The sequence below is a fragment of the Boleophthalmus pectinirostris genome, unplaced genomic scaffold (genome assembly GCF_026225935.1).
Source record: "Boleophthalmus pectinirostris isolate CB_2022bp ecotype Guang Dong unplaced genomic scaffold, ASM2622593v1 HiC_scaffold_19, whole genome shotgun sequence".
In the NCBI taxonomy this organism is placed as follows: Eukaryota; Metazoa; Chordata; class Actinopteri; order Gobiiformes; family Gobiidae; genus Boleophthalmus; species Boleophthalmus pectinirostris.
In genome coordinates, this window is record NW_026571140.1 from 2,931,195 (window position 1) to 2,949,278 (window position 18,084).

Consider the following 18,084-nt stretch of genomic DNA (forward strand, 5'->3'; position numbering starts at 1 on the left):
TTGAGGTCAAATTAGTCAAATGTTTTGCTTCTGAAAACTAATCAACAGTGCTCTGTTCGTGCTTTGAGTTTCTTGGCTCCAGAATAAACACTTCTCCAACACTTTACGAAGGCGTGAGTCTGGTCACAGGTGAATCGGTCCAGATGAGCGAGATCGACAGGTGGATTATTTAATCACTGACATGCATGGACAGTTTGTATAAAAAATGTCTGCTTTCAAGGAAAAAAAAATAAGGAAAAAATATTACAGGAGACTGAAAAACACTAAAGAATCACTAAACTCCGTTCATTGGTGGTGATAGAAAAGTAGGTGACCAATCAGCTCCTTCGTTTCATGTGCATCATTGAAGTAAATTATGTATAAAAACAAAGACATATCGATGGATCTCAAAAACAAGTTTGTTGATGTCTGACTTTTTTGCTTTCATAGACCTTGCTTTTGAGTAAATAAATTCATAAGCGAGGATTTCCTGGTAGTTCCAATGTGTGGATGTTAATAATGTCCTGTCTCATTTATAATTAAAAGTAATATCTAAATATGAGCCTTTAACCTTGTCACTCCCTGATTTAGCAGTTTTTCAGAGAGCGCATGCCCAGATACTTTGGCAGAAGCTCTGAAGTTGCTATAGTAACCGTACTTGGGAGAAACTTACACTTATGGGATGAGATTTGTTCAAACAAACTGACCCACAGTGACAGTTTCACTGATACATACTTGCTCAAAGTCTGTGTATTCAAGAAAATGGAGCAGCCCCTGCAGGTATGTGTTTGTAATCAGAAACTTCTAGCTGTGATAAGTCTTTTGTGATGTCACCAACTACTGGAAATTGCAGAGGCCACTGAAGCAGCGCAAACCCAGTTAATTAGTGCTAAAGTTGGCACAAAAAAAATGACTAGGAACTGTAAAAAATGCTATTAAAACGACATGTACATGTAGAGTGGCGAAAACATCCAACATCCAAGTAGCACTCCTGCCCCCTAAAGTTTTGCAAAGTAGATTTGGTGTTTAGTTCCGCTTTAATTTAATCTGACAAAGACATTTCCATTTGCAGACACTTCACTAACTCATGTCTTAAGGGTGCAAATTTGAACAGCACTTTCTGCTGGGTTCATTTCACTGTTCACCACTCTCTACAACTCAGCCAATAAATAAGACATAAGACCAGTGCGGGAGCTAACAGAAGACCTCCTACGTCTACGTCCATTTAAAAGTACGGGGAGTGTATGCAAGTGTTGAAATCTACCGTCTACAGCAGCTGACAGGAGCACAGGGCGTCGCATTGGCTTTGGTGAATACGTTTTGGAGTTAGAAGGTAAAGGAGGTCACGTACCATGGTCCAGGATGACGAGCTGGGCACTGGACTGGATGTTCCCGGCGTCGTTCTCCGCCAAACACTGGTAGAAGCCCTCGTCCGACTTGACCAGACCCAGCACCTGCAGGTTGTGCTCCTTCTGTGGTGGAGGAAATCAGGTGTAGAGAGTTAGCTGTGTGAAAAACAAGGCTGGGCAGTGTGTGCTTGTGTCTGCTCTGTAGTTATAATCTATGGCTCCTGTGGATCATTACGTTATAATTTGGAGATTTCAAATTGCAATATTCATCTAAAACTAGTGACAGATCTGCTGACCTTCCCTGAACAGTCCTCCTATTAAACCATACTGAGGCCTTTGACTGAGAAGCGCAGAGTAAATGTGGCAGCAAAAGTTGAATTTCACTCAGGATCAAGAATCTCTCTGTCTAAAACGACTTAATAAAACAACGTCAGCACAGCAAAGAGCCAAGAGCTGATTAAGAAAAACAAAAAGTGAGAATGATTTAACTACAGGGCAGTATAAATTGGAGCAATGATGAACTGGACCTTACTTTGCTGCAACAGGACATTTCAAATACACAATCTGGCCGGATGCCTCCTGTCATTGATGTTCCAGTTCTTTTGATTTGATTTGTTGATCTGCCACTTTGCTGCTGTTTAGACTGTTGCTGTTCATCACACTTTGGTATTGCACTGATATTATTACTATTACTGTGTGTTATTGTTTACATAGTGGGTGTTATAGGGAGGGAGCTTTACACTATTATGCACTTCTTTTAATATACTGTGCAGTTGCTGGGATGCTCTAACGTCATTTTGTTGTTATTTTAGATTCTAATTTTTATTGATGTTCGAATAGAGATGACAGTTACAAATCACAAGAGTACAAATAGTTTTTTTCCCCCTTCATCCTTGTACCACATGCTTGGTTTCTTTCACTTCTCTCTACTGTAGTATTGAAAATTTTCTTTTTTTTTTAATTTAAATTTTCCTTTAAGAATACAAAGTAAAAAAAAAACAACAACAACAAAAACACAAGAAAAAACAAATATTTGAACATTTTAGTAGCACTGATGTTCCTTCCTTCCCTTTTTTTTTATGTCCCCATTTGTTGTTTTTTTTTATTATTTTATTCCAATCTTCCTCTTATATATTGAATTCACTTTCCTTTTCACATTTTTCCTTTATATACAACGAGTTATCGCCCTCTGCATTTTGTAATTCCTTATATAATTTGTAAATCTATTTATTGTTTGGACCTGATATGATTGCAGGAATATTTTAGTTAGGCCTGATAATGGGGTTTCTCAATGTTCTTTTTTCTTTTTATTCAAATAATGGTGAGTTTGAAGATACCTGTAGAAATCTTTGTTTTCAAGATTTTAAGTTTGTTTCAAGTCTTGAAAACTTCTCATGGAACCTTTGAAATACAGACTACTACATATCTTTAATCCCTTGTCAGAGCACATTTTAAAAGTCTAGTTGTCTAAGTTTGGGGATTTGTTGTTATTTTAGATGACAATGACAATAAAGCAATTGAACTGAATTGAATGATGGCTTGAATACAAGAGAACAGATTACTTAAACATGCACGAATCACTCTAAATACAACTTTGAGAGGGTAAATGAGAGGGGGAAACAATTATTACATGGTAAAAAGATTGAAAAAGTTAATTTTGCAGAATGACTTTACTTTAAAGGCACTGTATCTGATTTTTACAGTCTTAAACACGCAACTTATGAGAACAGTTATACCCTCTTTTCACAAACTTCAGAGGCCAGAGAATGGTCTGACACAGTAAAGCTAAAACAACTAGTGCATTTCCTGGTTCAAGGAGGATAAAATGCAGTATTTATATGGGGACTACACACAGCGGTCTCATTCTGATCCCAAGAGCTGCTTTGACAGTACATCTGTACTGCAAGAACACACAGTTTGTTCAGATACATGGAGAGGCAGGGTACTGTGCCCTACTTTTCAATGTTCACTTGAAACTTTAGATCTTTTTCTACAGTCACACATGCTACAAAACTGAAACATTCTCTCTCACTGAACATGGCTGCGAGCCGTTAGAATAAAAAATGTGGTAATTTTTTGAATCTAGAACCCTATAAGTCTTATGTAGCACTTTTCAGGACAAGGAAAATGGCTTTAGACCTTCATGCAATGTTCATTCACTCCCCCAGTGTTAATTTGGTGTAATAACACATTTTGTCAGAGTTTTCATTAATGTAAAAGAACAAGGGGAGACTAGACCCAAGCTGCTAATGAAACTTGAAATGAAGGCTACTCATTTGATCACTTGTCATTTCATAAAGCTGAGACACCGATATTTTTGCTTTATGGCTGGAATAATGTTTAAAAAAATAAAGATGACAGAAATAAAAAGGCAATTTAAAATCATGAGGATGCATTCGGTTAAATTCAATAAATTCATGACAAATTAGTAAAATATTTTGGTTTGGAGAAGTAATCAGTGGGAGATGTTTGTGCTTTGATGGATTTTCAAAATGCAAAGTTAGTCTGACATTTTGTCTTCTCTAATTGCAATTTTTCTGACAAGCGATTGTGATTAGATTTGCAATTTAATAGGATTCTGCTCAAAGTTCACATTTTAAAAGTCCAGAAACAGATAACACAGAAAGAGGAAGAGACAAACTAATACAAGAAAATCATTTCAGGAGGTGTTTGTACAGATCTAAAGTACAGGGTTAGCAGTTTTTATGCAGAATAAGACAGGGTATTTTGTTGTGGGAGAAATGATGGTGCTTCAAAACTGCAGCCGTTGCGATGCGCTTAATGCATCCATTCAAATTGCAATTCCGATTCTTACAGCTCTGGTTTGTTTGTACGTTGATATCTGCAAAACCTAAAAGTGCATTGTGTAACTTTTCTTGTGGAGGGTCCGTCAGATGTTTTTTTCTCCATGGAGACGTTATTGTTTTGTCTGGAATGTTCCACAGTATGGCATTAAACCTTTCCATCTTCATAGAGACCAAACCAGACTGAGTTACAGGTCAGATCTGTGGAGAAGCAACCCCCCTCACAGTCAGAATGTTGTTTTTCTAGGTGTTTTTAAGCTCTGCCTGGAATGTTCCACAGTATGACTTCTAAAAGCTCTACTTTACATTTATTCAATTACAGGTGATCTGTAATTGAATAAATGTAAAGTAGAGCTTGTAAAAGTCATCCTGTGGAACATTCCAGGCAGAGCAGTAATGTATCCATAGAAACAAGCAGGTGACCCTTAGATAAACTTAACTGAGCCACAAGGGAAATGACTTGAACACAGTAGCTCATACATCATATTACCGTATTTTCCACACTATAGAGCGCTCTGGATTATAAGACGCTATTAAATCATCATTAAATGGTCTATTTTCAAACTTTTATCACAAATAAACCGCACCGGACTTTAAAGGAAACCCAACAGTTGGATGTGGCGTGTAGGGAGGGTGCTGTCTGGGACCAACGGATTGTCGGTGTGTTCACAGTGACTCTTTTGTTCAGTTGTGTCTAGTGGCACATTGCACTCGCTTTTTCGGTTCGTTCCTCTGTTCCGTTCCTCGTCGGTGTGGAGTGATGAGTGTGTCTGCGGGCGTGTTTCACTGTACGGTCGCTGTCTGCTCCGTGTGTGTTTGAGTGTTTACTGAAGTCGTGCTGGGACACCCGAGTGGATTCGTGTATATGGCGCTTTGGATTGGGGGCGCGCAGTCATTTTCTGATGGGGTTGGTTGCTTATGAGTGCACCCTATAGTGCGGAAAATACGGTATATTGCAATAACAAATTGTGAAAAATATAAAAACTGGTAATAATAAAGTCTATAATATAGCAAAAGTTACAAAAAAAAGTTACATAGTGCACCTTTAACAATGCAAAGTTAGTCAGTTTGATGTTTTTGCTTACATTGCCGAATCGTTTGAGTAAATAAACCCATAATTGTTGATCTCCTGGTCTTTCCTATGTTCTGAAAGTCAGTAAGGTCCTCATTTATAACGGAATGCGAGCCTTAACACTGACAGCGTTGAACAATTTGGGGGAAACATCAAATTTGCTATTGTGATTAGATTTGCAATTCAAAAGGATTCTGTTCCAAGTTCATATTTTAAACACTTCCCGAAGAATTGACAAAAAGACCGAAATAAGAACTGACAAAGACTACCATTTTAGAACACTTCTGAACTACAGTGTTAGCAGTTTTTATGTTGAAGAGAACAGAAGATTTTGTTTGTGAAGGAAATTAGGGTACTTCAAAAATGTTAGCCTTTGCGATTTGTTAATTGCGTCCATTCAAACTCTGATTTCGATTGCGATGAACCTTGCAGCCCGACTGTCTGACCAGTCATACCAGAATTTGTTAGAATCAAAGATGTTTCAGTCTTTCTTCGCCTCAACTCTCTTAGGTGCAAATTCACACTACTTACACTTCTAAGAAAGTACAGACTTGAGGTAAAAAGGTCTATGGTAGATCCAAGGTAATAAAGTCCAAAAAACCAGTTCAAAAAGGCAACGCTTACCACGATCTTGAAATAGTCGCTGGGGATAACTGCGTCTCCGTTCTTCACCCATTTGACGGTGGGGGCCGGCGAACCGCTCACCTCGCACTCAAACACGATGTCCATGGACTCGTGAGCGTACGTGTTGGAAGGCCTCTTCACGAACTGGGGAGGAACTGGAAGAAAAAACAGGAAGACAGAAGACATTAGGAGGCCCGCTCTAGTGTGCCGTGCGCAGGTTTAAAACGATCACAATCCAATTTCATCAGAAGAGTGGGCACGTCAAACTGCAGTCTGCGCTGACAGGAAATCAACAGAGAAATAATGCAATCGCTCGCTCGCCTTCAGCTGCCATATTAGCGGGTAATGTGGAATGGACAGACACAAGGCCCAGCAGATTTCTTACACTACTATCTGTTTGCGTCCATGTTGAGAGGCACTAAATATTCTATCAGGCAGCAAAACACTCAGGCATAAAATTAAATGTAAAACAGTTAGTGTTACTATGATACTAACATGTCAAACTGGTTTTCGATTCTAAGGAATGGACTTGATTTTCAACACCGTTTGACACCACAATGATCATTAAAATAACTCTTTAGACAATATAATGTGGTTTCCAACATTAAATAAAAGTACTTTCTTTTCGATTCCCATGTGGTCTTACATGTGTGTAATCCTCAGTAGTCCAGGTAGGTTCATATTGGTCCATGAGCGTATACAAGTGTATGTGCTCTTTAAATTTGTTCTGATACAGCTCAAGATCATTCTAAAGCTGCTCAGGAAACGTTAATTTCTGTCCTGTGAATGGGACTTTTTTAGTCTGGATTAGAGCACGGGAACCCAACCGAAGTTCGACAGGACAGTCAGTCTGAATTTACGTTTGGGCTTGGGTCAGACTCGGACACATCAATGCATCAGCTGTTTCCTGTCTACAATAAAAGCTTTCACTTTGAGACTCTGAAGTGTTCAAAAGATCAGAGCTCTGCACTTCAAAACCGCGTTATTATCATTTGTGAAATGTGGTGCAATACTTCAGATACAGGATTTTTAAAGCATAAAAGACTGGCAATGAAGTCACTAATAGTCATCACTAATCTGCAGCTTCGCCTCAATCCGTGAGCTGTGTGGATGTAAACACACACAACTATTTTTGCCTTTTTACTTTTAAAGAATGTCTCAAACTGGATTAACAGTGCCGTTTTGTGGACTGGAAAACAGTTTCTATGGATAATGTGGTTTAGATGCTGCACTTTAAATTTACCACTTTAGGAGAGGTGAGTAATAAAGTCTTCTCATTATTTTTGCTATATCCTGAGTTTGTATTTTGTGTCTCTGTGTCCTTTAGAGGCCACACAAACAATATCCTATGTGTGTCATATGTAGACCTATGAAAATAGTGTGATTTTAATTATGTCAGGTACAGTTGGGCTAGAACACAAATATTTTAATGCCTATCAGGCTGGGGTTAGATTCAATCACTGCTCTGTTGGATGACAGCCGGGCTCGAACAGAAATTCGTCCCGATCCACGCTCTAGTATCGATACCTGCGCAAATCGGGATCTAGTTTCAATACTTATGACAACCACAGCACCATATAACTTTTCCGGTGGGTGTCAGTGTGCTTAAACTACCTTCACAGAGACACGGTTACAGGTCAGATCTGTGGAAAACCCATGATCTTGTGGTCACAATATCACCCAAATATGCACTAATGATTCAGAAAGTCACTTCAGGCATGTTTTTGACGAAGGAACAATGTTACAACAAGGAAAGCTCAATCAAGTTGGTTCAGCATAATAGGCCCTCTTTAAGGACTAGAAACACCAAGTTTAATGCCACACTGTAGATCACTCGGGGCAAAATGTCAACATCTCCATGGAAACAAGCAGATGGTGGACCCCTTCAGAAAAGGTACGCAGGGCTTCTTTGTGTAATATGATTTTAAAGTAACGGCTTTCCTGCTTGAACTTGAGTACAATGACTGACTTTCCCTTCAACCTTCCTGATCACGGTTTAAATGGAGCAGCATCTCAAGGTTCGTCATCAGCCTCCCATGCACGCGCTGGCCTGTTAGCGCCCTCTGCTCTGCTTGCCCATTCACACGGCTGATTGGATGTTACCGTCGGAGGCCAGGTAAGTCCTGATCTAGCCGTTATTCCACAGAAACGAGGCAGCAGGGGTCAAGTCGCCTTCATTCTCCTGGTGCAGTTAGAGCCAATTTACGGGGATTTGAGACTGCACTCTGCTGTTGGATCTTTGCTATCATGACTTGCAGAAAGGTACAATAAAAAACAGAATGAATGCATTTTATGTTGGATTCTTATTATTACGAATGGGACATGACATGAGACGACGTTTTGACATCTTTTATAATAATACTTCCTTAGCTTGAGTTTAAAAAGCTTCAGCTTCAGGCCATGTCAGAACGCTGTTACCTCTTCAAAAAGTCAACACCAGACCTGGAGTTGTATTCTGTTTCATTCACATGTTTGAGTAACCCTGTATTATTAGTGTCTCATCTCCAAAGCTGTAAATGCTCTGTTCCACCTTGTGATGTCATGTAAAAGTAGCTTTCAAGTTAACAGCTCCTTTTACCTTTTGTTCACAATTCCAGGGTTGAAAATATCCAAATGATTCTAGTGAAGGTGTATGGGATTTTTTAGGATTCGATCTGATACTTGACCTTAGTGTACTCACTGATACTGCATAGTGTATGACTGCTCAATTTTGTTACAGTACAAGAGTAAAACAATATATATTCTACAAGGCTATTTTTAATGAAAACCTGCAAAATAAATTACATTTTGATGAATAAAGTATTAGTGAAATGTAGAGCTGTAATGCTGATTTAAGCACTTTTGCTCTTTTACTTTGTCACTTTCTCCGATAGAGCCTTTAATAGATCCACACACAAAGCACATAAAAAAACAACAGTTAGGCCTTTGAAAAGACGCTCATCCTTGAAGCACATGGCTAATAATGCAGAGTAAACAAAGTCCGAGTTAGCGCTGTTGTCGGGTTGCACTCTCGGGAGCAGTAGTTATTTTAACAACTATCTAAGAGGTAACACAAATGTCTTCTCTGTTGTTATTGTGTGTTATTGTGTGATTTAAGCTTCCACTGAGTCCCTACAGCAGGGGTGCCCAATACGTTGATGTCGTAGTGCTCGATTAGAAGGGCAAGACGAAATGCAAAATAAAAATTAATCTAAATTTATGTTACAGTGTCTGCTCAAGGCAGGTCTACAGCAATATGTTGGCTGAAGTTTGTCTAATGCTAGTGCACAAATGCATCTGTGTTTGTCATGCCATGTGTTTGGTAAATGTGCAGAGGCTGAATCCCACTGTAAAACCAGAAAGAGAATGTAACTCCAGGTAGGAAACTGAAAAAACAGGTTTAAAAATCCTACCCACTTTCTTCAATTTTTTAAACTTTTTTCAGTAAAGTGCCAGTGGAAGTTCTCTTAAAGAAGGGGTTTTCAAACTGTGGGTGCGGAGTGTTTAAGTGCAGTTTGCTTGGCTTTGTAGTAGGTAGATTGTTCTGACTTGGTCAATTTTATAAGTAGCTTGCATGTTGAAAAAGTGTGGATGACCCTGCTGTACAGTCTGCAGAGTTGTACTGGACTAGACAGAGTTGTACTACTCGGTGATTTGGTCTGAGTACTCACTGATACGATACCTGAAAAATGTGCAGGATCGGAGCTTTTGCCGACGACAGGAATGGTATTGGAACAACCATAGTTTGTGATGGGGAAACAACATTAACAAAAAATTGCGTAATATGAGCCATTTAATATATGTTATGCTGAAAAATCTGACAAGGTTGTTTAGATTGACTTTATTTGAACTGGTAGTAGAACTTGGAAATGGGAAAAAAACACAGCACAACAATTCTTACATCCACCTTCCTCTTGGAGTGGGTTGGGAGAAAACCTGAAGCAGAGCCCAAAAATTCACAACTTCAAAAGAAATTATAAAAACTTTTTACTTTTTTGGGATAAGGGTGAGTGACAGCACTGGGTGATCTAAAAATATGTATATATAAAAAATAAATAAATGAAAAAAAGAGTATCAGAGATAAATAACTGTAAAACATAATACAGTACAATAAAAAAAAATGTGTTAAATTTTTGGTATTTTAGTATATATAGTACTTGTGTGTAATTTATTTAGCTATATGTAAATATTTGTAAAGTTTCGTGATCAGTGTCCATAAGCAACCATGTCCTTTTTGAAACGGTCATGAACGAGGTGGGTTAATGTAAGTTTTGTTGTTCCCACTCCTTTTCAAGAAATGTGCTTTTCTGTTGTTTAGAATGTATATGTAGTATGTGTATGATTATTGTGTCACTCTTGGCACAAACTTGAAATAAAAACAAATCAATCCATCAAACTCTTGTGCACTTACATTTATCCCGTTAGCTTAGCTGCGTAGCCACTATTTGCGTCGCCCTGCTCCCAATCCGCGCTCACTCGTTACGGCCATTCCGTAAGCGCCTGTGTGCATTCTCTACTACCAACTGTGACGAGTGACTAAAGCATTTCACACTCTGCTGCCCCCTGGATGCGCGGAGGTGTGTCTCCGGGTTTGTTTGGCAATACAGCGACTCTCGCTTAAGTCGCTGTTTATGATTCAGAATACAAATGACTGGGGATGCGCGTCTCCCCGTATCTCCTCGCTCCCGCCGCGAGACGCTGTACATAATTGGGTTGGGCCTCTCTTGCTAGCTTTGCATAATGCATGTTAGCGTTTATGCGTGCCGGCGCGTGTCTCCGAGCATGTATATAGCGTCTTATTGCTTACGTTGATGCGTGCTTGTGTAGGGATGCATTGCTCGTGTCACCGTTAGTGTGATGTATGCATGACTGGATGTCTGTGGATTTGAACTGCCTCGAACCTCCGGCTCTGTTTGTCTCTGTGTGTGGGCGCCTATTTATGGAATTGTGGGGACTATAATGTGTATACAGTCTGAACACATGGGAACCTGCCACCCTCACAGCGACAAATACTCCATGACTGTGAAGTAAAGGCTTTACAATCAGATCAACAACATGGTTTAAAGTTCCAATATAGATAGTGTGACCAGATTTTCAAAATAAAAAACTGGGACATTCCTGGTTTGTGGTGGTTGGTAATAATAAAAATGTGAAACAAGTGCATCATTAAGGAGAATTGTTATGTACTTTGCCAATGTGAGTCAGCATAAGCACATTTTCTTTGTGTTTTGGTCGTTTTTAAGCATCTTTGCAGCTTTAACCTTTAATTTGTGCTTTTTCAAAGTTTTAACAAATCGTACCGTATTTTTTGGACTATAAGGTACACTTAAAATCTATACATTTTCTCAAAAATCGTCAGTGCACCTTATAGTTTGGTGTGCCTGGTTGTGCTAATTGATTTTCTGACTGAAAATCTGTCAAAATGTTTTAGTATGACTTTGGTAAACTACAAAGGACACAAGGAGAAAGCGCTTATAGTTTATGCAAATGAGTCATGTGATTTTATGTTTTTTTTTTTACATAAACATAAACAAATGTGTGCAAAGCTGCATTAAACACTTTATTACTCAATGCTTATTTGAGTATCACATTGATGTGATATTCTGTATATACTCAATTTCCTCCATTATATCTGTCCATTGTTGCAATTTCAAAGGGTCATCCTTCAGCCAATTCCTTCTTATTACTTTCTTACGAGCCAAGAGCATCACTCAAATAGAAACACAAACAGAAGTCCTCAGTTCAAGTATGTTTTTAGTTTTCATGCAACAAGTCCAAGTACAGAATCCGTGGGTCATTGGGTATTTTATAGCCAAATACCTCTTCCATTACAATCGCAATATTTTCCCAAAAGGATTGAGTTTTAATACATTTCCAAAACACACCACTGGCACTCCAATCACCACACAGTCTCCAGCACTGTTCAGGGGTTTTCAGTTGCTTGCTTTTGATGTGTGGAGTAATAAAATACCTCACAAAGTCTTTCTGACAAACAAATGACAATTTATGCTTCTATTTAGTGTTGGCAAATTGGTCAAACATAGAGACACTTGGGACATTTGTTGTATAAAACTGGGACAAATCACTGGTTTTGTATAAATCTGCTGGGACAGAGGACACAGGACTCAAAACTGGGACTGTCCCAGGTAAACAGGGACATGTGGTCACCCTTAGGTTAAAATAGGTTAACGTTAGGCATGTAGTAGGTATATTGTAGGCCTGGAATGTCACACAGTATGGCATTAAATTTAGCTATCTTCATAGAGAAAAGCAGGTGATGCCACAAGTCCAGGTTACAGGTCAGATCTATGAAGAGGCGACCCACTCCCAGTAGTTATTTTCAAGTAATAAAAGCATCTGCTAAATAGAAAATAGAGATGATTCATGCCATACTGCGGGACATTCCAGGAAAAGCAATGATATCCATTTGAGATTTTAGTGCAGACTAGGTACATTTGCAGCTTTGTGGTCTGCCTTCAGTGGCCTCTGCTATTTCAAGTACTACATGACATCACACAGGACTGTCCTGATTACAGCCAGGTGTTTTGGACTAGTACAAACACCTGGCTGCAGGGGTCAGGTTTTAAATACAAGTACCTGTTAGAGCAGAGCTGGACATATACACATTCTACCATTTGACCTCGTGCATGGCCAGGTGTAAACCAGGACTAAACCAGATATAAACAAAGTCTAAACCAGGACTAAACCAGATATAAACCAAGTCTAAACCAGGACTAAACCAGATATAAACCAAGTCTAAACCAGGACTAAACCAGATATAAACCAAGTCTAAACCAGGACTAAACCAGATATAAACCAAGTCTAAACCAGGACTAAACCAGATATAAACCAAGTCTAAACCAGGTGTAAACCAGGTCTAATCCAGGCCTAAACCAGGCCTAAACCAGGCCTAAACCAGGACTAAACCAGGCCTAAACCAGGACTAAACCAGGACTAAACCAGGACTAAAACCAGGTCTAAAACCAGGACTAAACCAGGACTAAACCAGGACTAAACCAAGACTAAACTAAGACTAAACAGGTTTAGTGGTTTACTACTTTTTATAACAAAATACAATAAATATGATGCAGAAGTGAGTTAAGCATTTTGGCCTCCACAATATGTTCTGTTTCTCATGTGGCCCCATGGAAAAAAGAATTGCCCACCCCTGAGTTAGACCAATCACAGTGTTTCTTATAAACACCAGTCCCTGCCTCTCCATCCCCCTGTCTGTCTTCCTTAGTCCTCCGGGTACTACCCAGGTTGGCTCCTCTAATCGAAATGTCGTTGGAAGGCCTTTAGTTCTGTTTTTAGTCCCACTTAAACGCAATTTTCCGAGATGCCTGGAAACCCAACATGTGCCTGTCCCTCTACGGCCACTTCATCTGGTTTTAAAGTCCACGTCTATCGCTCCATCTTCAGCTGCTTCCTGCCTGTGATGCGCGGCCGTTCCTGCAAATGGACCGGAGGCATTTGGGAGCGAGTGTAGGAGCGGAGAGAGGAGAGGCAGGGCTGCGATGGAGAGCGGGCGGGGGGCAGGGGGGTCCTCACAGCGACATGAAAACTGACCTTCTGTAATTGGCTGTTTACAAGTCACACAGCACAGTCCACATTATTATTTATTCCACAGATTCAACAAGTCTGGTCCTGTGACATGTTGGCGTAGAGTCGCGCTGCTGATGCAAATAGGAAAGGAAAGGTAATGGTATTCACGAGTCGACTTGATATGGAGACTGAAGGCTGATACTAAATAGAGCCTGGTGCTCCTGCCTCACAGCGGGGAGGTGCACGGGGGGATTCATGTATCGTATGAGGCCTCCAGACTATGACCATAAATCAAGATCTGGAGAAGGGTCAACAGATCGAATGTTACGATTATTGTGGTTACACTGTACTTCTAATGTGAGCTAAATCAAACCTCAAACTATCAACTGAGAGGGATCTGCTCTATTCTGTTCACTGTTTTCTTCTTAATTGTTGCTATTAAAACTCCCCCTTTTACCCCTAATGAAGTGTTCACATCCTTTTTTCAGTACAAAGTACAAAGTTATTTCACAATCTGCTGCTGTAGTTGCATCATATGGTTGTAACTAATAAAAACTATAGGACCAGAAATACAAATGAAAAAAGAAAACAGGAAATAAAATTCACACTCTTTCATACAAAACCCACAGCAAACATGTATTAACAACTTTTTGGACATAAAAATGCTTAATTTAGGGCCTTAGCTACAAAAATTTAAAATATCAAGTGTGTAAATAAACTCAAAATCTCCTTGTTGTCTCAAAACCAAAAAACGTGCAATGACCCCATGACTTTCCTGGTGTCAGTCATGTTTACAGCTGGTGTCAGGTCCAGGGCCCAGAGTCACATCACTTCCTGCATTTGGATTTGGACATTTTGACTGAAATAAACCTGAAAATAAAAATATCAAGGGATGTGTAATTACGTAGACCAAGATGTGTAACTTTCCATTTATTTGAGAAATATCTGCACTTAGAGCAGCTTTTTCAACTGTTACAAACAGATGTTCAGAGCATCAACCGTTTTGACTCACAACAGTCTTTGGCAAAGTTTGGACCAATCAAAATGGATGGAGCGCAAGAGTTTGATAGAAAACAAAGTTCCTATTGGACACTTATTTTCCCTACATCATCACACAGCATGAGTGTGATGCAGGATAATAATGTCAGAAAGCTGTATTCCTAAGCTTTTCAAGGGGAAAAAAGTAGATTTCGATCTTTTATGGTTGGAAAGTTATGCGTGGTTATATAAAACCCAGGCATCATATGATATCGTCAGTCTGGAAGTGTTAAAGTAGCACTATGCAACTTTACAAGCAGGAGACCTGCCATCTGCTTGTCTCCATGGAGATGATATTGCTTTGCCTGGCATGGCTTCTGTCTTGGATTTATTCAATTCTAGGCGTTTTATTGCATTGAAAAACATGTATTTTTACTGGGCGTGGGGTTGCCTCTTCATAGATCTGCCCTGGTGACATCTCCATAGAGATAGTTATGTTTAAGACACATCTCCATGGAGCCAAGCAGGTGGCAAACCCTCCTCTAGAAAAGTTACATAGTGCAGTTTTCAGTTTTCCACCTTTCTGTGACTTTATCCCATTATTATAGAAAGCAAAGGGGCTGTAAAGAGTCATCTAGAAACGCATCACCAATGACCCGTTTCACATCCCACACACCAACTCCAATCTACAATTTATAGCCCAGCATGTTTACACAGCCTTATCACACAAATCAGAGCCATAACTCCAGTCCAAATATGGCCGTCCATAAATATGGCTGACAGCACAGACCCAGTTCAATGTTGTTCCAAGTCCAGGCAGAGCAGCTGGAAGCTCTCCAAACAGGTCACCTCTAATGAAGGAAACTTAACCCACTCCCAAACAACAAAGACTGTGATAAACAAGACAAGAGGCAAAGTGAGACGCATATAAAACAGATTAAAGAACACACCGGCCTCATCTCCTCTGTGGAGCTGCTCTTAATCCAGTGAAACGCCAAAACAGGGCTGGAGGAAGGTCGGGAGAGAAGGACTGACCAAGCTTAAATGTCTTTATTCTGCTCAACTGAGCTTTTAGAGCTCAGCTTTGTTATAATGATGTTTCTCAAAAAACAATCAGCTCCTCCTCCTGTATTTAAAGACCGCTCTACTCCACCGGAATAACAATAAACCAGACTCAACTCCAAGAGCACTACAGAGTCTTTCAACTAGGGTGTGCAAAAATACCAAAATATCGATATATTTGTATTGTTTAATGTGATGATACAGTACAGCTACAGTTTTGTTGCTTGTTTAGAGGAAGGAAACTTGATTATGTGACACATTTGATATTGCCACAGTTTAGATGATTAAAATGGGTGTTTTTCATATTAACTTTGCACAAGCAACAGTTTAACAGAAACTCTTAAGTGCCACAGCCTTTATTTTTACTGAATAACAAATCGATTTGAAAATATATCAAATCGAAAGTGCACTGTATCGACGTATGTATCGTATTGGCAACATCTTAATGATTCCCAGCCCTACTTTCAACTTAAAGTCTCATCACCTAACTTTTAAAAAATCTTGTTAATGGTTATATTGCACTGAAAATGCAGTTTTATTATTTATTTTTATCTGAGCAAATTTGCATCTCCACAACCGTGACTTTATTTGGCTCATTTCCATGGAAATGTTGACTATAATCTTCCACAGTCTGGCATAAAGGTATGTCCATGGATACAAGCAGATGACGCTACCAGACCAAGTTACAGGTCAGATCTGTGGGGAGGTGACCCCACTCACAGAAAGAATTCATGTTCTTCAAACAACAAAAACATCTGTCAGTGAATAAACCGACAGATCAGTTTGTCATACTGTGGAACAAAACATCTCCATGGAGACAAGAAGGTGGCAGATCGTCCTCCCCAGAAAAGCTGCATAGTGTCTCTTTAACTACTTTACTTTTAACTTCTATTTCCATGGAATCATGTGATGTGATTCCGTGTATCATTCGTTCATTCATTTTTCAAAATAAAAACAAAAAAGAAAATGAAAAAACTGCTATTTTCTTCAGTATTTGTCTCCAAATCTAAAATGAAAAAACAGATGATGATTTGATTTTTAATTTTCGATTTTTGTGTTCAAATGGAAAAAACATAACAACCGTTTCCCGTTTCTGTGAATTCAGCTGCGATGCTGGACTTTTTCGCTGCATATGAACTGAACCAGGACTACACCAGGACTACACCAGGACTACACCAGGACTACACCAGGACTACACCAGGACTACACCAGGACTAAACCAGGACTACACCAGGACTAAACCACGACTGATCTCAGGACTAAAACAGAGCTAAACCAGGACTAAACCAGAACTAAACCAGGTCTAATGTTGGACCAGTCTTGGAGTTGAGAGAGTTGTCAGTTTTTTTCCATCATTCATTTAAACACAAAGTTATGTGCTGTTACTTTGCTTTGTCTTCATTCAAGTTTGTTGAGATTACATAGAAATTTGGAGTTTGCAATCCTAGGGTGTGAGATGGAAACAAAAACAACACTTTTAGAAACAGACTATTTACACAATTAATACTTAATATCACCTTTTGTATTGATTATGTTATGGTGATCAAATTACTGAAACATTGAACAGAACTCCAGATATCTTTCTGTAGTATTATACGTGACATTTAAAACAAAAAGCCAGTTTCCTTATGGGGTTTCTGGGCAGATTATTTACGCGCTTTAAGCCTCTCTGAACAGAAAGTAATGGGCGGCATATTTTTGCACCAAAGTGAACTTTCTTGTACCCGGCAACATGGCGTGCTGAGCTGAAAACATTTGGAAAACACAATAGGGACAACAGCCATTTTAAAGTCTATTGTAATATTAAGAGCGTAAAATGTGAACATGAAAGCTACTTGATTACTTTGTTAGTCTGCCGGGTTTACTGCGAGGGCACTGGGGACTGGGGCCGTGCTAATAACCTATTGTGTCCCGGCTAAGATAACAGCTTCACTCTGAAAGACATGTTTAGCTCAAAGGCACAAGGCTCCGGGTGCACGCCTCCCTAACGACAGAGCGTGTGATATTGTTTCTATTAAAGTGGAAATCTGGGCGGAGGATACATTTGTCAAGCGCTGCTGCCTGCTAAATTACAGGTGAGGGCGAATCAGCGTGACAGGCTGCCACAGATAAGGTGTTATTTTCACACAATGGAGCGGTGACACACAGGGTTCACGGCCTTTGCTGTACCTCAAAGCATGTAGGAAAAGTGTCATATTTGCAGTTAAAAATTAGATCCGGACTAGGCTTCAGGTTTCATTCGTGAGCTCAAGTAATACTATTTGGTAAACTTTGTGACATTCTATACATATAACACAACACTATCCCTGTTTTTTTACTCAAAATGTGAAAAACAGAAGGAGATCATCACAGATGAAGTTAAAAGTTCTTCCTCACTTATGCATTCTGAGCATCCTAACTATTCATCTTATTCCACCCCACCCACTTTTGTCTCTAAATGCTCCTAAACGAGTTTTGTGTAAAACAGGAATCTTTTTGACAAATGCAAGACACACACACACACACACATAAAAGAGAAAACTAACGATACAAACACCACAAATATAATATAAATAAATGAGTACAGATTGGCATGTGTTGTTGCATACACTAAAGGTCTGCATGGGACAGAATTTTCATTCCCTCTCCCGTCCGCATCTGCGATATTTTGTCCCACTCTCGCCCACAAGTCCTTTCTTAAGCCCAAACAAAC

The 18,084-nt window shown here is 39.4% G+C and overlaps 1 protein-coding gene across 1 annotated transcript in view; it reads right to left on the reverse strand.

The window, feature by feature from the left end:
• neo1a (neogenin 1a) overlaps nucleotides 1-18,084 on the reverse strand; it is a 417,022-nt gene that overhangs the window by 127,627 nt on the left and 271,311 nt on the right. The window contains 2 exon segments of the mRNA XM_055154744.1: nucleotides 1,331-1,451; nucleotides 5,829-5,983. Of these exon segments, the coding sequence (XP_055010719.1) occupies nucleotides 1,331-1,451; nucleotides 5,829-5,983 (276 nt within the window).